The 22,283-nt window shown below is 39.5% G+C and overlaps 1 protein-coding gene across 1 annotated transcript in view; it reads right to left on the minus strand.

Annotated features, from left to right (window-relative positions):
* The window catches only part of LOC140847691 (relaxin receptor 2-like), a 43,394-nt gene that overhangs the window by 17,408 nt on the left and 3,703 nt on the right, over positions 1-22,283 (minus strand). The window contains 11 exon segments of the mRNA XM_073228789.1: positions 691-762; positions 3,023-3,094; positions 4,118-4,189; positions 5,685-5,756; positions 6,381-6,452; positions 13,053-13,080; positions 13,083-13,119; positions 13,902-14,011; positions 16,527-16,604; positions 18,126-18,330; positions 19,093-19,107. Of these exon segments, the coding sequence (XP_073084890.1) occupies positions 691-762; positions 3,023-3,094; positions 4,118-4,189; positions 5,685-5,756; positions 6,381-6,452; positions 13,053-13,080; positions 13,083-13,119; positions 13,902-14,011; positions 16,527-16,604; positions 18,126-18,330; positions 19,093-19,107 (833 nt within the window).

Here is a 22,283-nt window from a genome sequence, read left to right on the forward strand (position 1 = left end):
TCTTCCTTTGTTGGAGAAGAGGGGTTAAACCACTAGGAATGGATATACTCTTATTTTTCTTTTCCAACCATCCACCCAGCCAACAAACTACCAAGTGCTTACTACATGTGGACAACTAAGGCTAAAACAAAGGCAAAATTCTTCACTTTCTAAGCTTACCAGTGCAAAATTTGCCCGTTAACTGATCTTTCCGCCTTCCTGACTCCATAGAAACATAATCAGTAATCAGAATCACCAATCAGAACCTTTGGCCAATCAGAATACATTAGACAGTCTTCCTTTTAGAATAAAATTATGGCTTTCTTCTTTAGAAAGAGAGAGAGAGAGACATCAAGTGATTGGTGTGATTGGCAGTGACAACTAATTGCCGATTAGCTAACCACTTTCACACACATTATCCCATTTCCTTGGTGATGATGGGCTGGGTACCAGTTCATCGGAGAGGATGCACAGAAATGATGATTGCCCTCAGATAAAAGGAGAGCCGCTGGAGACTTAAATGGTGGGCGGATGAGCATAAGGCTCAGCCCCACCATCAGGATCAAAACCCATGTATTCATTTTCTAATACTGCAGTGTCAGACCAAGGCTGTACACAGAACACAACTTTAAAATTCCTTGTCAATATTTTCATGTGATTTCCAAATCCTTTGGTCTTCCCCTCATTTGCTGAATTCCATTGTATACTTACAGCACAGTGAGTGAACTGCATGACAGAAAGGTGGAATTCATAAGGTATTTTATTCCATTGCCTTCCAAATCCCTAGAAAGTGTGGAGGAAAAACATTTCGAATGTTTTTGCACAAATCATATATCTAGAGGCACCTTTGTTGATATAACAGCTCTGAGCTTTATTTTTACTTCATTCCAAGTTTTATGTCTTCTTCCTAATCATTGTGGGGCTGGTATAATGGACATTATGCCTCCTTTTCCCTTCCAATTAATATTAGAACTTAATAAAATTGAGGGAAACAACAGCCCATCATTTTACTGAGTGTTTCTCTGTGCTGAATACCATGCTATTAATTACTATAATATCGCCACAATAATAGCAGTAACTATAATGTATTGGGCTTTGATGGTACCAGGTGCTGTTCTGAGGGCCTAACACAGCACTCCCCCTAAGCTGGTATCATTACCCCCCTTTTAACATAAGAGGAATTTGAGGCTTGGAAGTGCACTTTCCTTCCTGTCACATAGCTGATAAGCGGTGGGACTGACCTCCTTATCCAGGTCTGTCTGAATGTCAACACTGACCATGGCATCATAGACTGTTACCTCCCTCATTTCCCCCCAACATCAGGAGGATATTTTTGTCTCTATTTTGCTGAAGGGGAAATTCAGGCCAAAGGTGCCTTCCAAATACTGAATTGCAGAGACAGGATGCGTGTCCCATCCTGCGAGGTGGAAAGCCAGGGCTCTCTCTGTGGGGGGCCAGGGATGCTGTTGCTGAGCGCAGTGCTGCTCCCAGGGTGGCTGTGGGGGGCCTCCGTCCCCCAGAAACTTATTAGAAATGAAGATTCTGGGCTCCACCGCAGACCCTGGATCTTAAACCATAGGACTGAGGTCCAACCGTCTATGCTAACAAGTGCTCGCCTTGTTTGCGATGCACGCTGACGCTGGAGAAGCCCTGGTGGAGAGATGACACTGTGCCGATGGCTCCTTAAAACAGGGGCGGCACACGTACCCCGGGAATACCCTCAGCTACACTGCTGCATTGCCGCTTCCTGCAGGGCCTCAGAACGAGAGCGTTGACTTTTCTGCCAACTTGTATTTATAGTTATTCTTGGACAGTCTTCCCTACATATGATAGTAGCTATTTTGCTGCCTTTGAACCTTACTCAAGTTCATACTGAAACCACCAATCCATTTGTCATTTCCCTTAAAATCCTATTTTAAAGCCATTTAGGAGGTCTTGTAGGAGCTCAATATTTTTTTCACTGTCAAAATATGGATTAAAATAATAAGCACTGTAGCCTCTTAAAAGTCTGAATCTTGTTAAATGGGAAAAATGTTTTTATGTCCCACAAGTGTTAAGAGAGTGGCACACTCACAGGAGACCTCTATTGACTTAAAAGCCTTTTGGTGGCAGGTGTATAAATAAATACAAAATATAATGAGTAAATAAATACAAGGTATCATCTTATAGGTACCCTGATTTGGCAATGAGCGGAGGGGACAGTACAGTCACATGTCACAGGGCAGGGAGTCACTGGCTGTGACAGTAGTGCCTGTCTCAGGAGACTGAGAAGGTGAACATGACAGGGAACGGCAGGTAGTGGTGGGGAAACTTTACATAAGCGAGACTTACATAAATGCATTAATGACGTATTGGTTAAAAGCTAACAAGAAATAGAAATGGTTTAGCACATTCATTTAATAAGGATTTGTTGAGCACTTATTATGTGTTGATCATGGTGTCAATATCAGGATATAAAATCACTAAATAGGTTTCTGCCCTCAGAATTTACAGAACCGTACAGGGCAAACAAGTAAATGAATGATTCTATGCTGACAGTACTGTGAGATAGGGGTGTGGTGTAGACAATGGGTGGCTTGCTGGAAGTCTGTTCATGGTGTAACGGGAACATGGAGGCAGCCACAGAAATTGGTTGGTATGTCCGGGGTGGCTTCCTGGAGTGATGCTTAAGTGGACTTTTGAAGGAAATGTTGGAGTTAATCAAAGGAATAACTGAGCAAGACTGTTCAAAGTGAAGGAACAGTATGGGCTCAGGAAATTGATCAGGGGATCTGTGGATTGGTGGCACATGATGGGGGCAGGGAAAGAGACTAGATTGGGGGAGGGATAGAAAATGAGAGGTTCTGAGTGCTTCGGGGGGAAGTTTGAACTTTACCCTGACAGCCGTGGGAATTCTCCAAAGATTTAAACCAGGAAGTAACAATGGGATTTGGGGTTTGGAAAGAAGATCATGGATGGGCTTTTTCGGTAATCATGAATTAACTTCAGGAATACTTTCCTTAATCCAGTCAAATAGCAAATTAACCCCTAAATGCATACTCACATCCAGTTGAGGTGAGGCATTTGGGTGCACATCTCCTTGGGAAGGGCTTCCAAGTGGTTATTAACCATAGACCTGAACACAAATAAGACATTAGAAGCACAGTGACCTGCCACTTTGCAAACAGCATTTTTACTGTTTCCACAAATTGAAAATGTGCATGCTAAAATCGATAAAGTAGGATGAAGAACTTAAATGTAACTGCCTCTTCAGAATGGCCTCTAGACATGGATATGGTGTTGGTAAAGGAGCAGACGTCACAGAAACCACAAATGGAAAAGTACAATCTACAACCTAGGAATAAATATGCACTTTAATTTTATGAAATGAATCAAAAGTATATATTGGGTAATAACTTTGAAGTCCATGGTAATTTTCCTTGTGAATTTCAAATTTACAATCATTTCCAGCATCGTACATGCAAAGTTTCTTTTTAAGGGAAACACTAATCATTTCTAATATTAAAGTGCTGCATTGGAAACTGCATTAAATCTAAGAAGTGAGAATAGGAGGCATTTGGGGAGAGAAAACAGCTCATCAGCATGTTAAGCGGCATGATTAATTTATGATATTGTGGCTCCTTTTGACAAATGGAAAAATAATGAGCTATATGATCAACTGTAAAGGAACATAATAAAACCCTGCTGATAAATCATTCCAGTGTATTAATAAGCATGGAAAATGTAATTATGAGAAAAGCTCTGTAGGATGAAGATTTTAGGATTTTCAGTGACTCTTGCTGGGCACAGGCACATTTTACTCTGTTAAAAATGTAGTTGGAGCTGACCCCCTGGGAGATTCTAACAGACTTATATGTAGTCAGGAGATAAACATGAATAGTATCTTTGGTCAAAAACTGCAGATAAAAACATGCCTGAGGACTAAAGGAAATTAAAAAAGAAATCAACTGGTAGACTCAAAATATACCTGGAGATACGGCCAGGAAGTAGCAACAGTAATATTGTGGCTTGAAAGACAGGAAAGGTTTTGAGTAATACAAATTTTAACTTGATTTTTTTTAAAGCCCTGTGCGTAAGCTAGTGTTTGGTGTCCTTGCAATTTATAGACAGATGTATCGAAATGTAGAGGAATACTTACAGGAAAAATAAGGACTTCAATCCTGTAAACAACCGCTGTGAAATTCTGGCAATTGGATTGTCGTCTAGAATTCTGAGAAAACACATCACAAACACGTCCAGCATCAGAGACATTTGTGGAATGAAAGCAGAAAAACATAAAAGGCCTATGATGATCCTGCTTCCCCCAACACCTGCCCTTGATCTTGCTGCCCTTCCACACTCGGCACCCTTCTCTCCCTCAAGAGCGTTTCCGGCTCCCCATGGTTGGAGCTGTCCTTTGCTCCAAATCCCTACAAGCCCCATGCCAGCACTTGTCAGGTCTATGCTGCTTGCTTCCTCTTCCTGCTTCCACCTCCCACTGGACTTAAAGACCCAGGTCATACCCTTCACCTCTGGATACTTGGGTCTGGCACAAGCTGCACTGATTTACTGACTGAGTACGGGCTCCATAAATGCTTAGACCTACTGACTGACCAAATGAAGAATGAATGGACAAAGGCTCAGGAAATCACGAATGGTTCAGCGGTCTCATGACGTTCATGTGATTATAAGGTCTGTACAAACTCATGAAGGGCTTTGAAGATGAAAGACTGAAAATATTTAAATATTCAAATCTCTGGTTTTTAACTATATATGGTGTTTTACGAGAAAATATTAGATGAAGGGTAAATTTGCCTTCCTTCCCTTTCCCTTTGAAGCTAGGTACCATTTCATCTTCCTCTCAGAATTCCTGATGTAGGATTCAGAGAGGGAGTTAACATGAGCATCTACTATATGCCAGGGGCTCTGCATGTGGCACTTCATATGTGCATTGTGATTTAATCCTCACAACAGGACTCTTCAAAAGGAATTAGGACTACAGTTTACAGATGAGAAAAAAAGAGGTCTAAGAAGACTAAGAGCATTGCCTGGAACATTAAGCACGGGGCCACGGCATATCCAAGGGTCTGCATGAAGCTGACGTCCTGGCTTTGCCCCCTAGACCAGGCCAACCTATGGAAACTGGGCAAATACAGAGAGCCCTGGAACTGATGGAAACAAACACAGGTATCTGGGCTGGAGCTGCAGGCTCAAGCTGGAAAGTGGTGAAACACCAGGAACTATCATATTTTCAGACTTTTCTATGAATGCTCTGGAAATCACAAAAGTCCTGAACTGGCTTACTTTCCTGGTGAGTGGTTCTCAACAGATGGCATTCCCCCAGGGGCATTGGAAATGTCTGGAGATACTGTGGGTTGTCACAACTCTGGAAGCGAGAGCTGCTAGCATCTGGTGGGGTAGAGAGACCACAGATGCTGCTGACCACCCTAAAATACACAGGACATATTTTCCCCACACTCCAGTCAAAGAATTATCTGGCCCCAAATACCAATAGAGTTGAGATTGAGAAAACCTGCTGTGGGTAAACACCGGATGGATGGGCCAAGCAAGCCTACTGCTGGGCTCAGAAGGCCCCCTGGAAAAGCATGGTGCCAGTTTCCTCACACACAACTTCCATTCGGCATGCCATTATCTGAATTGCTTGGGTAAAGTGCTCCAGATTGTATGACAATAAGGAAAACAAGATACACAAATGAAATACTTACAGCCAAGTGAGCTGATGCAAGTCTTTGAATACTCCAGGTCTGAGAGCTGTAATGCAGTTGTGGCTGAGATACCTACAAACAGCATGGGTGAGTTAATTAGGCAAACTCTATACTGTCTGTCATTCACATATAATTAGAATATGAGCTTCTCATGATGATTATGAAGTATGGACATCTGTTTCTGAAAGCACTCTGCCAGCTGAGCGGAAGAGGAAAAATCAAAACACAATCAAGAAATACAGATATCCCCAAGCCTAGTGTTTGCAATCCCGGGGCCAGTCCTGGAAAGTGCCTCAGAATAGTGTGTGGAATATTACAGTATGTTAGAGTATGACTGTAATAAATATGTGGGGCGATTTTTGCTTTTGTCCTTTTGGGTCATATCCTTAAAAGTCTAGCATTTTAGGAAAGTACATAGGTAAGTTAGCAAGGGTTAGAAAAAATAAAATGCTCAAAAATTGTGGAAATAAGCCTCACTTGAGAAGATAAGGTTAAGGAGAACCTTTGCATCCACCTTATGGTAAAACTAGGAATCTTTTAATAATTCCTTCAGGGTAATAACTAATCTAAGTACTTTGTGATAACCTGTTCCTCCTGTTTCTTTATAGTCAAATCATCCCTTTTAAATATACCATTCTACCCTTTAATCTATACTGAAAATTGTACTCATAATATAATTATAAAGAAGTTATTCACAATATTTGCAGATTATGTAATCCAAAATATGCTTTCCTGGATACATGTCTAATACAGTTATGCTGCAGGAATCTGGTAGGAATAAGACCAATGCCATGTGAATACGGTTTTTGTACTTAGTAGGCTGTTGGATGGGCTCTCCACTTTCTTTACCTAAAGACAATTTGTGAAACTGGTTTATAAACTCCCAAACCCTATTCTCATGTTGAACCCAGCCAACGCATCCTGTCCCCCTAGCACCCCTCTGGTGAGACTCATGCGTGCATGATTTGAACCATGGAACTCCAGTGCGATGTGTTGGTGGAGGGAACTAGTCCTGTTGCCACAAACCGGAAGTCTGGGGGCCTTCTTGTTCTGACTTGCTGGAGTCTCACACCACGTGAGACTGGCCAGCCTCTCACTGCTGAGCTGTCTTGCTCTCTCTGCTCAGAGTTCCACCCTGAACTCCTCATTAACTCCCCAAAACAGAGAGGGCAAGTCTTAATCATTTCTATTTTGAGATACAGAGTGAGAAGCACAAAGCCAGCTGGCGAGGTCCCAAGTAGCATCAGTAGTTGAACTGGGGCTAGTATACACAGGGTCATGCCTTGTTTAACCTCTGAAGCAATTTAGCAATATAGTCTTGATTCCATAATAGCACTGTTGGAAGCAATCTATGTAAATAATTTCCATTTCCTGTGCTCATTATACAATGGGAGGTTAGCCCTGAATTCATATTTTCTAAAGACCTTTCAGGACAGGAAATAATATCACTAATAATAGTAACTAATGGCACATAGTCCTTTGAATGACTTTCCTTTCTCTTTTTTTATTTGGTTTGGCTCTTGCTATATATAATATGTAACATTTACTTGTTACGTTACTTCACTGCAAATCTATGCTGAAACATATGCTCATTCAGCCACCTGTGAATTTTGTTATGCCACAATTATTTCCTAGCAAAACTTCCCAGCCTTTGAGTCATGAATGTTGTACCAGGTATGCCAGGATATTGAAGCCCTCAGCCCCATAGACAGCTAGGTAAAGAGGAGACGAGGCTCCAGTTACCAGCAAACCCATTTTTTTTACCCTAAATGTTGAACAAATATTGTCATTTTATCTGTGTACTGCCACGTGGAAAGATCGGTACTACAGAGCACCTGCAATACATCCATAGCAGTTCAGAAAGCATCAATTTCTCTCCTACAAAGTAGACCGGAATCCCAGAAGACCTTGTGCCATTCATTCCAAACCCACAGTCTCTGGACGGTGTCTGAGAAGACGCTTCCCATTGCAACATAAATTCTGCCTTTGGTTTAAACTTCTACTATGAATAAAATAAACCCATATAGATCAGTATCCATTTCAGCATTTTCAAAGCCCTTGCAGTGATGTGATGAAAGTTAATATGATAAATTATGTTGCAACAGCATGTGAAAAAGGGAAAAGCATATATTATAAGAAAGGTATATTGAAGTTCCTCCTAAATATAAAATGTACTACCTATCTAGTGCTGTTTACATTTTATTCAGGGTAAGTAATTCAAAAGCACCAGGCACATTTTACCCACATGTTGTCAGTACTGAAGGGATGCATGTAATCGTGAGTTCTGAATTTGACCTTGTGCATTTGATCTGCATGACTGATCTGACATGTACAGCCTAACTGCCCTCCTGACCGTGAGTTAAGATTCCAATGCCTACAATAATAAAGCCTCCAGTCTTCTATTTAGTCAGCTTGCTGGCACCCTGTTGAGAACTGGAGTCCCAGATATCTTGTCTCAGACTTAGGCTGCTGCATTTTCACTTGATCCCCTGGCACCTGCTTTCTTCTTTGTGGAATAGTAGCTAGGTGAATATAAGGGGAAATTCGGAAACATGACAATTTGCAATGGTGTCCTCTTTTTATACAGAGCTGAGATAGGAGCCCATTTAATATACTTCACATGAAATGGCTTTTCTAACAATAACTTACTAGTTCATGAATTCCTTCTGTTTCAGCTGTCAGGGATTTTCAAGCAGAAATGCCAGGAATTTATGTACCTGAAACTAGAGCAAATAAATGCTGTAATGACATGTGTGTTTATAGGCTATTTTTTAATCCTCATTTTGCATTCATGATTCAGGCAGACTTGAATTACATTTTGCTGCCAATAACTGCATTGAATAAGAACCCAGTTTAAGAAGGAATTCCTAGTTTATGTAAGGTTTATATTACAATGAGGAGGAAAATTGCTGTTGGTTTCCATGGTAGCAGTGATAAACTATTATAGTCAATCTCCTGAATTATATTTTATTTCTCTGAAAGGTCATCTGAAATTGCTCCCCTCCATGCAATGTTAGAAAGGCTGGATATAGTAAAAGATTATTAAAATGAATAAACTGATCAGTAGTAAAAGCATTCAGATAAGTTGAGCAAGAGTTACCCATCTGGCAACTAGAATTTCATTTTGATTTAGGAATTTGTTTTTCTGGCTGCCTAAATGGCCTCTATTCCACTGTGAATATTTACAGCATTCCAGACCAGAGAGTCACTTAGCATTAAATATTAAATTTGGTGATCTCCTAGGATCTATCCCAATACAACTTAAAAATGAATATTAAGTTTATTGGTTCAATACAATCTAAAACACACCTTTGGGTAGGCCTTTTCCTTGGTCAAACAGAATAAAACTGAAATTCTTTAGCCAGGAATTTAAAGGTCCTACAATTATGATTCAATGATTTCTCCAGCATATGTTTCATTGTTTCCTATGGGAACCCTTTTCTCTTATAAACTGTCCTTTTCTCTCTTGTCACAATATCCTTTGAGGGTTTCTGATTATGTTTTTCATTCTCCCCGCTGAAGATGCTCCCCACCTTTGCTTTAGTCCTGTGGGTTAGTTGTACACATCATTCCTTCAACAAATAATCATTGATCCTCATGTGTGTTTGACATATGCAACATTGAGGGGTGGTGGTACATGGTACTGGGAGAAAACTAGGACCATCCAACTCAGAAGGAGGTGGTCAGTGGGGGTGATTCTTCAAAATTCAAGGTTTAATGGGAAGGGTTCATAAAAATGGAATCGTAGTCCAAATAATGATCTAAGTCATGTTCAAAATCAAGAGAGTAAAGAATACTGTGGGAAATGGAAATATATTTCTAGTTATACTTTATAAATAAGAAAATGTTAAGGAAATGACCAAGCCTAGTGTATGGAAACTGTTTTATAATATGATGAAATAATATATAAATATAAATGCTCAACTCCTACATTATTCCTGTCATCTCAGTCCAAGAGATAATCTCAGGATGGCAATGAATAGAGAGAATACAGGGTCGGGGCAGTTCAAGCCCAGATGGTAGAGTACATTCATCAAAATGAGTTAAAGCCCTCTGGCTTGAGCAATTTCTCCTAGAAATTGAGAAACACCAAAAATGAAAACACTGAATCATGACCAATTACTGAGGAATCTAGAAAGGAGAAGATCAGCTGGAAAATTAAAGATGGAAAGCATAGTTTTCATTTTTCAAAAATGGAAAAAGTAGATTTCACAAGCTACGGCTGGATGAGCTTGACATTTGTTTAAGGAGAGATCATAGAGCAGGCTCATAGGACACCGCTCTGTGAGCGCCTCAAAGAGGGAGAGAACAGGGCATGTCAGATCCTCCTGACCTTCTTCTCTGAAAGACTGATCAACAGAAATGCTCGGTATAATGTCAACCAGACACAGATCATGTCTTTTCATGATGTGTTTATGGATGAAACAGAAGACAATACTTATTGTCTGAAGGATGATGATAACAGGCCCTGGAAAGGTGACTTGGCCACATCCTCTCTGGTATTTTACACCAGATCTTGGGTAAAGATGGGTCATCTTATTTTCAGATGACAGAGTGCTGGGAGCATAGTGAGTAGGGGGAGTTTTGCTACCTTGGTTACTTGAGCTGTTGTAATGCAGAATTTGGAAGAAAAGGTAGTGTTTAAGGACAGGAGATACCAGGGCTGGGCTGAGCCCAGGGGTTGGAGAAGAGTGGCAGGAGCTGCTGGGAGGCGTGAGGGGAGCGGCCGAAAGGAAGGGTTGCCAGGCTTATGAGCGGCTCTACGAGCTTCTAGTAACACTTGTGAAGAACTTGAGTCATTCTCAAAGCAGAGTTTGGTTCCTGGACATTTTCCTTGATGGTTAACAATATTCTGAGACTGGACCGTGTGGATAAGCTTCCAAAGGATCATGATCGGAGGTCTGGCTTTGAGGCCAAGCTCTGCTATTCATCAGCTGGCTGACTCCGGGCAAACAACCTCTCTTTCCCGAGTATGTTTCCTCATCCTGAAAGGGACCTTCATGATTTCTGCCTCACCTTGCGGATTTTGAGGATCAGATAAGAATTCCAAATCTTGGAACCCTTTGTAAACGTTAAAAAGTGACATATGAATATAAGGCATTGCACCTTGCATGGCATAGACACTTAGTGAATATTCATTGATGACAGTCTCCTAGTCTCTTTCTCTGAGTCTCTAGGAGAATCAAATAGCCTAGAAAGCGTCCAATAGCACCTTGCATCAGGAGAACCCTTGCTGGATGATACTCCGGTTATGATGTGGTACCTAAGTTCTCTCAAAGCAGAATTAAATATTTGTATGGAGAAGTTTCCAGCTGATTCAGGCAGTTAAGGTTAATCCCTACTCTTTTTAACTAGGAAAAACTGGGACCTAAATTAGCAAAATTAGTGATTCCATATTCTTCCATTGAGTGGAATAGCAGATACTATGAGAGATAAATATAGACGTAGCACAAGGCTTTGGGTCAGAGGTCTGGGAAAGCACTTGGCCTGAGAAGTCTAATTTTAATGCTCCTTTGCTTGATCCTCAATTGATCCTTCTGCCCCCCAAAAGATGGTTTTCCCCAAATTAGAAGGAAAAACATGTATACAAGGGGTGGGGTGGTCTGTGTGTTGAAGAGCAGTATGTGTTGGTAGAAGATTCAATTAGATGCTACAACAATTTCTTTCCATCTCTATGTTTCTGGTTATTGTGAAATAAATGCTGCATTAGGCATCCGAAGACAGGCTCTAATTCTAGCTTTTCCACTAACTAGTTCTGGATCTTAGGTAACTCATTTAACCATTGCAGACTTTAATTACCTCATGAATAATGAAAAGATTTAATTAGAGATTCATAAAACTTCTATGACTCCAGGTAATAGAATTTCAACAGGTGCTCTAAACTGTGAATCTTGTCCCTTTTTTCTGCTAGTGCTCTTTTTTTGTCCTCCCTTGAGCGTAAGTGAGGCAGTGCAAGGACAATATTGATTCACAGAATGAGTATGTGGTGATCCTAAGAATTCCCAGTAAGATTAAAAGCAGTGCGTTCTCTAGAGGAATCTGGAAACCCAGAGCTAATGCACAGCTACTCCTGTGTGACAATGACAGTGTGACCACATTTCCAGGATGGAGAAGAAGGTCCTGACTGCAGATGAAATTCACACAGGCTATAGTCAAACCCAGGCATGGTTATCTATGTTCACATAAAATTCTACCTCACTAATGGACCTACGTCAATGACTCCCTTTCTTGTATTGGGGATTCTGGACCTGGATTCATGAAGAGCACGCAGCTGTCGGTGGGATCTGAAGCCAAACATGTTTTTCCAGTATCAGCAAAGGATCAGACTTTTTTCATTCCTGGTTTTGACATATTCCACATTTCTAAAAACTCTTCCTCTGTGTCAAAAGTTGATGGATAAAATAAGCTGATGGCCCTGCCAAGGGGCCTTACAGCATAACTTGGCTAATTTTTAAGTCTACTCTAATGACCATCTTGGCAAGTATAGAAACTTGATCTCTCCATTAACCCAGAGTGACTGGGCATAGAGGGACTGATACACAGTAGTCAAACTCATAATAGTTTGAATAATCTCATTTTCTTTACTCAAATGGGAACTATCTTATTCCACAAATAAGAATGTTTCCCAAATATGTTAGTATGAGTAATTTGGAAAGTTAATGTAGTTATCATAAAGTTGTTTGGTGAGCTGGCAATCAAAGCAACGACTCTCTATCAAGACACAGTTATGTAAATTGTGACAATTACAGTCCATCCCTGTCCCCCCATAGAGGCTGTCTCTAGGTCATATACCTCTGACCCTGGCTTGCTTTCCAGGATGATATTGGCAACATTTTGACACTTTGTTCATTACTGATTACCATTTTTTCACTGCTGACTGGAACCAATTTATTAACATTTTATTTCCTCCGATATACTCTTATCCCTGATTTCACTCAGATTGTGTTTTTGCTCCTATTGGGAGACAGCCTGTAGCCTGTCATGTGTTTTAAATGATCTGATCATTCTTGCCTATGCTAACATTTTTCGTTGAAGTTAAAAAGTGCATCTAATGTCTCTGAATCTGCAATGTCATTTTCCAAATATCTTGGAGAAATGCATTTAACTATGTGTTTTCTTATTAAAATGCCTGTTCTCAACTCTTAACTCTATAAAAGTAGTTTAAATCAAAATTAGCTCAGCTATATTATGAAATGTAAAGGTACTACTTTTCAATGCTTTCTTTTCTAATCTTCACTATATTTAGAAAAATTTATTTAATGATAAAGGTAATCAACATTGTATTTCATTTTACTTTAGGATCAAAAACATCTTAAACAAAACATCACAAGGATTTCCCCCTAAAAAACACTATTAATAGCTACTTACATCTTTTTAAGTTCTGTGTATTTGATTAAACTTTATCTGGAAGACTGAATTTTTTTTCTTAAGAGACCTAAAATAACATGTAAAGCAGACTTCATTATGGTTGTTATGACCAACCAAACTCTTCCTTAGAAACTGTGCTTGAGAAGAAAATATCTGGTGATGTTCCAAGCTACTTAACACACACTTGAAAAAAACAAAGTAACTTAAAACTTTATCATGGCAGAAGAAAAAGCTTAGGAAGCACAATTAAAGCAGTTTGCAAACATTTGACAAGTCTAGTCAGCTAGATAATAGTCTGGAATGTCTACAGTGATTTAACTTTTTTACTCTACTTAACAAAACCAAAAAGTCCACAAATCCTAACCAACTCACGCATGCCCAAATTATGACATGTCTGAAATTCCTGAGGCTCTCAAAAGGTTTTTTTCACAGCACAGAAAAACTCACAGGATGATGACATAGCTAGTTTCATAGCTCTTATATCTCTGCAGTCTTGGCCACCATTAAAAATGAGATCAACTATGTGAGTATTCTTCCTTTTTGAGTTTTCTTTTTAGTTGTACAGATCCAGCATTTTCCTAATAATACATACATCAGAAAGCAATTAAAAATAAGAACTCCGGACATCTGTGAACTAAAGCATAACCTGGCTAATTCAACATAGAGTGTTGAATACGTTTTTTTCCCTGGAGAAGGACTGGAATTCTCTGATGGCTGGTGGTCTTAAAAGCAGGTGCTGTTATTTTGCCAATATACAAGTAGCATAAAACAGAACAAAGACACACTGGATCAGGTTACATGGCTTTCATATGACTTTAGGGGCAAATAGCATGAGGATTTGACATCTACTCACAGTAATGTGGCATTGCTGGAAGTCAGGGGCACGAACTTTAAGCCAGCATCCATGCATTCCAGCTCAGTTTCTTTGCAGTCACAGCGCTGTGGAAACTGGTCTAGAACTAGGGGCAAAAAGAGTGAGATTTCACTAGGGCAAAAATACTTTGCTTTAATTATGACTTTGTCTCTAAGAACTGATGTTGTTCTCTTTGCATTGAATGTATATGACATTTATGTCTTGTTAAAAGGACTAACTCAGCCCTATGATAAAAACAAGTCAGAATCCTTTCCTAGTCAAATATAGACTGATGTGGTGTTCATCTCCGTTCTAGCTTCCAGGGGTTATTTCATAGGCATATAATAAGTGATTAGAAAGAAGCCACAGAAAAATTTAAATATCAGAAAAGTATCTAGTAAAGTAAGATTAAGTTTTCCTCAATGAAAAATGTTACTATAATTGCGTGTATCTCTATGGTATAATCTTTAAACTTGAATGGGTATAATTGAGGCAATTTGATTTAATTGAATGGCACAAAGAACTTGCTCAATAAATACTGTTAATTTAAATTCAGTTCAGTTCTTTTCCCATTTTCAAACCTCTTAGAGCTGTGTGAAGTTGCAGGTTTTTACAATAGACACCATTGCGCCTTATTAAAATAAAAAGTCAGATACCCTGTCATTTTGGTTCTTGTTTTTCCTGGCTAGGAAGTTAAAGTAGGTCATACAAGTTGTAGAGAAGCTGTAAAGTTGAGAAAAACTTAGATCCAGCTATATGAAGCATTCAGAAGAAAGAAGAAGGTTTCAGAATTTACTCTGAAGAAACTTACATAATTATGGAAATAATGGCATATAAAGGTGTGAAGAATCTGTGGAGAAACCAGGCCAAGTCACTCCATGGGACAGTCACTTGGTGTGGATGTGTTTGTGTTTGTGTGTATGTGTGTGTGTTCGGCAGAGAGAATGACCAGGCTATACTAATGGAGCATTTGATTTTGTCTCTGATTCTATGGGTATTTGTTTTGATGGCACTAAGAAAAATGAGAATTATTTTCAAATTTTAACTTTTTAAATTTGTTGAAATCTGATTATAAGTTCTCTCAAGTTGCTCTGCTTCTTCTAGATCACTTTTAAACTTTATTTTAAAAATTAACTTCACTGAATTTTAGTAAATTCAACACACTTATTTTGAATGCCTGCTCAATTCAAAAGATGCATTTTAGCATACAAAGTTTTGGGAAATAGTCAATGTTGTTTATAGGTTTATGCTAGGTAGCTCAGCTTCCTAAAGATAAGTTCAAAATGTTTACTTTAACATATATTGGCATTGAAAATAGTGGTTATTAGATTAAAACCTTGAGGTTGCAGACTTCTATTTACCGATAAATAGATGTTCTCTAGGGGCAAAATTGTCCCAGGGAGAAAACCACCATCCTAACCCATTCTCTACAATTCTGGTGGAGGGATCATTTTCACATATATTTCTTATCCTGTGCTTCTCCTCCTGATTGAAAGAAAATAAGCACACGACTTGGGGGGCTGCCCACTGTGTACAGCAGTGACGGCCACATGGGACATGTGTAAGGCATCAGGGAGAGAATATTAGGACTTCCAGTTCTGTCTGTTTCTAATCTTCTTCATTTCTAAATTTATACATGATATACTTGTGAATAAGTCTATAATAAGTGGTAATTATAAACTGGTATTATAAAGTATGTAAGATATTGTCAATGCAGTATTTAATACATATATACATTATGTATGTAATCATATGTAATTACTAATGTGTATATAAAAACATATATGCACCTACATAACTATGTCTATATTCACAGTAGACATATATAATACATGTATATACATAAACATATTTCTATCTCCAGCATCAAGGCCAATCTCCAAAGTGTGTACCCAGAGCCCCTTAGGGGCTGGCCCCTCTCTGGGTTCATGTCCTTCACCTCGTGCACTCAGAACCATTGCCAAAGGCATGGGGAACCATGTTCTTTACCTTCCCATTCCAGCACTTTCCTGGCCTTGCTTTCCTGCTCATCCTGTTACCTCCTACCCTTCCCTCCATCTAAGGATTTCAAAGTCCATCTCACTGTCATCTTTTCTGTGGATCTTCCCCCACTCCCAGCAGGGCTATCATTTCTACCAGTGGGCGTCCACGTTGCCTGTGCAAACATAAATCTTCCAATTTAGCATTAATAGTGTATCCTTCCTGCCTCTGTAAGGATTTGTCTTTCTTACTGCAATGTGAACTATGTATTTGTGGGTTGGGACCACATCTTACGGTAGTCTCAGTGTCTGATGTAGGGGCTGGAAAGTAGTTAGTGCTCAATATCTTTATTGAAGGAAATAATTAGAGGGAATAAGATCTTTATTATTTGTCACAATCATTCAATGCCTATATATTCTTGCAATGATAGACTAATACATAAAATGATCATGAATTGAGAATGTCTTTTTCTTCTTTCTTTTCAGCCTATGGGCAAACAACAGATGAGTCGACTCTTGAAATACACTGAACTGATATTGAAATTCTAAAGGGAATTTATCACACTACCCATATAAATCCATAAGCCACAAACCGTGTTGCTTGCAAAGCTGATACTGAGTCTTTGAACCAATACCACTTACAGCACTCCTGTGTTAATGTCACATTATTAGCATTTCCATGGACTGTGCCAAATATAGTTGCCCATCCACTTGTGTCTCCTGTGAAATAGTTATGAATATGTGTCAGTTATTCTATAAACCAAATATCAAACTACAAAGCAAAAGTATAAAAATTTGATAATGAAATCAATTAAAAATTTGTTTAAGTATTAATAACATCAATGGTAAGGGACAAAGAGCTAGGTAAACATTTGGAGTTTTCCCCTTTTTCGCAGTTACAAATATTTCAAATGTATTTATCTTGAAATATACAATGTAAATCAGTAATTATTTTACATACACGTATCCATCTTGGAAACTGTCACCTATTTCTATGCTGACATTTTAAATTATCTTAATTTTGAGGTCCTCAGAATAATACAATATAATCTGAATTCTGTTTTGTCAAATGCATAAGCATTACATATTACATTGATAGATGTAATGAGTTCTGATAAAAGTCATGTCTCCTGATCTTTTTAATAAAGCAAAAATGAAATTCCTTTTCATGAAGGCTATCCATTCCTGTTGAAAGAAATAATATTTTCTTAATTTGTCAGAAGATATGATTTTGCTTATTTGCCAAGGTTCTTTTTTTTTTTTTGCAATAAAATCATATTCATTTTAAAAAGGAGGCATCATTTGAAGTATAATTACTTTAGCATATGCTCTTAAAAAGGTATACACATCGTATGTATGATAGCAAAGTCCACACAGACAGAAAAGTCAGTTTAAAATGTTGTCCACAGGTGCCTTTGAGCCCTGCGATCTTTAATTAATTTCTGTCTTATAATACTTTCAATGGTTTTTTAAATGATTCAATTTGATGCCTTTGTAGGAATTATCTAATTTGCATTCAGAATATCCTCATGAGGCAGATAAGCCTGCAGAATCTCTGATCCCCGTGCCATGAGGAGGAAAGGCCAGGAGCTTGATTGACTTGCCCATGGGCATCCAGAGGGCTGCCCCCTATCACCGATTGAGAACCTGCGATGGACGTCATTGTTTTAGGCTCTGGGACAGCAAAACAAATCAGGAACAAATAAACTCTTCTCGAGGAACCCATGTCTAGTGAGATAAGTATGTGAAAAGACAAGAAGGTCCTTAGTACATCACAGCAGATACACTAGGATGCTGTGGCCACAGACCAGGTGCTCATCCTAGACTGATGGGGAGCTTCCGGGTCAGGGCACATGAGGAGGGGACACCTCGTCAATGAATTCATTCTCAGGGTGGGATTAGGATATTCTTGCAACTGAACCATATTAGTAATCCTTAAGGAGGTAGCCACAGGAAGCCATTTAAAATCAAAATCTGGGGATCCAAGGAGATTTCAAAATACAACTTCAATTTTTATAAAATATTTTTAATTCTACAATACTGTATTTTATACTTGTTGTTCTGTATTTTATAATATATTTTATAATACTGTATTTCTGGTTTCAGCAACCTTTATGAAAATTCAGGTCATCACGACAAATCAATCAGGGATCAATTACTTGTGTTCCCTATAGAAGAGCAGATCCGCCCCGCTGCCGGGGGAGCATTACTGTTCCGTGTGCAGGTATCAGGCGGACTCACCGCAGTTGCCCTCGTCAGCCCCGTTCCCGCAGTCGTTCACGCCGTCACAGTGGAATACGCGGGGCAGGCACTTGGTCAGATTCCCGCAGGGAAAATATCCTTTTGTGCACAAAGGAGTGACTGTACCGCCTTCAGTCAGTGCAAAATCTAAGGGAAAGGGGACCAAAATGTCATGTAATAGCAAGAAAGTGCTAATATGGCTGAGCTCTTGTCATGGTGACCCATTCATTTTACTTCCCCAGGAACACTCTGTGTTGAATCTGTCTCATGTTATTCTCAGTGCACAATTTCTTTGAAATTCTTAATTAGAACGTTCTACCCAATCACCATCATGAACCCAACACCAGCCGTACCAGCAATGGAGTCAAGGCCCATTTTGACTCCACTTGATGAAGGCAATAGTAAACAAAACCCAAGCTACTGTGCTACTTTTGTATGAAATCAAAGCTAGCAGAATCGAACAGAGGGATTTGCTTACTAATTAGTCCTTTACAAGGATTTGAGGTGACATATAATAATAGACGCATAGGCAAAAGGCCGGCTGAAGCATGAATTAGGAGTGCAGAACCACCTCTGAATAAGGAGAGCTAATAGTAATAATATCTGACACTCACTGAGTTTACCGTGTGCCAGGCCTTTGCATAATGGTTATCTCAGCTATTATTTCATCCACGTCTGGGTGATACTGTCCTTTATGTTTCAGGAGTAAGGAGGTCGAATGCCATCACCCATCTGGAAAGTCACATATGGCTGGTTTAAATCACCCCCATCCCCAGTCCCAGAGACCCACTCTTAACCACTCTGCTCTGAAGACATCAACTGAGTCAGGAACCTACATTTCAAGAAGCATATGTCCCCTATGAGTATGAACTGACAACAGTCTCTGTATTGAGAACGTAAGAGAAGACAAGAGTTGAACAACTGCTGGGTTGAATGAAGGAATGCGGTAAGGACATATAACTAGCACTGAGAACATGTCCTGCTCTGTGGATAGGATGACCAAAACATGCCAGACATTTAGACGTAAGAGACAGTCTTTCAATTTTGTAACAGTACTTTTCAGAAAATAAAGAGGTATGTTCTTTGTAAATACTAAAATTGTGGAAGTCACGTAGTTTTAAAAAAGGGGGACAAGGTGAAATGTCACAGAAGCTGATTTAAAGAGACTGTAGACTCAGGCATGGCTACAGGTCATTATGAGTAATTGAAGGAAGAGAGGGGTGTTTGCAAAGTTCCTAACCATGCCCCTGAATCATGGCCAGAAATTTCCTTGAGTCAATGGTAAGATGTTTGTTAATATAGTGGAAAGATAGAGAACAAACCTTCGTGGAGCACCATCTACTTTGTACTGGGCATATCCTAATTATCTCACTTTAATCTTAATAGCAATTTTGTGTGGTTGGTGTTATTACTTCCATGGAAAGATGATAAAATGAAGCCTGAGACTATGACGGCACTTCTGACTCTGGTTCTTCGGGAAATGCTCTTGTTACATCTGGGTCCTTCAAGAAAATGCTGACGTGGAGTGGTCTGCTGCCCCACCCAGGCAGGCTACCAGGCTTTCCTAAAGATAGTGGAGCCTGATGGCCCTTGTTGGTTAGCAAATAATGCCCCTTATCACAAGGCAGGAATTTCATATAGGCACTAAAGACATGTCTGAGCTACATGTGCATGTTAAGCTTTTAGTGATTTCATTAGAGAGGAAGAGTAGTGATCTCATTACTTGAGCTTTAGACCTTGAGTCGTAATGACCCTCAAAATCCCATAAATGCAAAGAAAGGGAGTCTGGCCCTCTCCGGGGGACAGTCAATGTGACAGTGACACTGTCCCCCAGAAGCTGATGCATCTGCTAGGCCTTTCCTAAGTGGGGATGTGGCCTATGCTTTCTATCCACTGGATTTTTGTTCTTACAAAAGCAAAAAACATTTTCTCTGCTTCTAAGGGAGTGACAGATGAATGATTTACTACCAGCAACTAGGCACTAGAGACCAGTCAGGTGTGACTATTTTAGGGACCCTCAGCTGCACGCCTGTGGAGTTTGGCTTGTGAAGCCTATTCACCCAGCAAGAAGCATACTGAGTCTTAGATTTTTAAATCTCTTAATTTCTTTTGTGTAAAGATTTCTGTAGAGAGCAGAGTCATAAAAACTAGTAGTCCTTCTATGTTTGGGACATGAATGAATGAGAATCAATACATCTCAGTGCAACAGTTTTGGAATTTTTTAAAGAGAGTTACTCACAGTTAGAAATAAGTTTTGTATCACAAATAAGCAAGCTCGCACATGCACACCACTGAAAACAATTTCTCAAATACTTCTTGCCTTTTACTATGTGGGATGTGCTCTGATCATTGCTCTTCTGACTTACTCAGTTGAAAAGGACTCATAGGCTGCTATGTTGATCTGTGACCTACTATTCAAAAATGTACCTTAATGAAGTGCTCTGGAAATTATCAGACCTGCCTGGATTAGAATTCTCTCTGTCTGCCACTCACTAGTGGTGTGACTTTGAGCAAGATACTTGATCTCTAAACTTTTGTTTTCTCATATTTAAAATAAAGTAATGATAAGATCTCCCATATGAGTATGTTTCAGGAGCTGGCCAAGCTAAGGCTTGTGAAGTACTGGAGACTGCCGGGCTCTCAGTTAACCTTGTCATACAGGCAATTTCAGCACAAGCTCAGAAAAGAGGACTTAAGGAAGGTGTGGTGCAGAGGGAGGCTTGCTGTGCCTTAGCATTGCACCATGTTTTGTGACCTCTATGAAAAAATAATAGGAGCTGTAATAAAGCTTCCTCTACTTCTCCACGTTTTTCTCTCTTAACTGCCCTAGGACATTACAGCTTCTGTTTTAAGCAGCCTCAACTCTCTTTTGAAAATTAATGGGGGTCTTTTAATGATAAATAAGCAATGAAAATGTCCTCATGAACCTTTAATAATAATACTTTCTTAACGATCCAGAAAAATTGCTCAAACGTTTGATCAAAGACAATTTTGCAATAGAAGGCTGAGGCCTTATAAGGTATTTTGAAGACAGTATTTTGTGTTCCCTCATGAGATTTACCATGAAGATAACCTTGAGTTCTTTGAGGGCTGGATCCAAGTAATGCCCATCTCCCAGCGACAGACTCACTTAGGGGGAAACAAACATTCAACTGTTACAGATGAGAGGGATCAAGATAGTTTCTTTTTCTGTGGGAAACCTGGGTCACACCTAGAAAGGATGCGTGAGGGAGGGGAGGAGGAAGACTGGCCATGCGCAGAGTTTGTCCATTGCGTTTCTCATAATTCCCCACTTTCATCCCAGAAAATCTTCCTGAAGACATCTTAAGGTATAAATTTTATATGAATTGAAAGTAAATAAATGAAATCTATCCCCTACTCCTTGCCCTCTGCATCCTAAATCCCCATCCTGTAACTTAGGCCTGGGTACATGATGCTCAATAACTTTTTTAATTAATGAATGAATTAATGGATCCTTTAGGAATAAAAGAGGAATCAAAGGAAGAGGCCCTTACAAGATTTAAACCTCCCAAAGCTTCAGGCTTACATTTTTATTCCGATGACAAAATATTGTTTAGTCTTCTATTTACTCCATTTATCATTCTGTTCTGTCATACAATTTAAAAATAATTAAAAATCCCTGCTGTATTTGCACATAATGAAAAAGAATCAATAGACATCTGTGAAGGGTATATTCGGCTATCTATTCTTCCTGCCATCTGTGGGAATGGAAAAAATGAGCTTTTATGGAAAGTTGGGGGTTATAAAAATCAAGGATGCCTACATTAAAACTATGTTGATAGCCTCCGCAGCAATTTCTGTGGGGCCCCTGCCGAACACACAGCCGAGGGGAGGTGTGAGCACTGGAGAAAATCACTCAGGAATAGTCTCTCTTCTTCTCTCTTATGGTCAATATTCTGGACATGTCTGTGCAAAGGGACTTAAAATGACTCTTTGATAGCTTTTTGAAGCCTGCTGGGCTACTGCCCAAGGACAGTTTTTTTCCTGCCCACCAACACTTTCCTTGTGTTACTGGGAAACAATAGGTGAGAACGACTTTTTAGGTTCTCAGTTTAAGAATTCAAGGAGATGTACATGCCCTTCTTTGCTTTCTCTGATTCTCTTCCAGGGTTAGTCCTGCTTACAGCTGGCCAAAGC

The sequence above is a fragment of the Manis javanica genome, chromosome 1, assembly GCF_040802235.1.
Source record: "Manis javanica isolate MJ-LG chromosome 1, MJ_LKY, whole genome shotgun sequence".
Classification (NCBI taxonomy): Eukaryota; Metazoa; Chordata; class Mammalia; order Pholidota; family Manidae; genus Manis; species Manis javanica.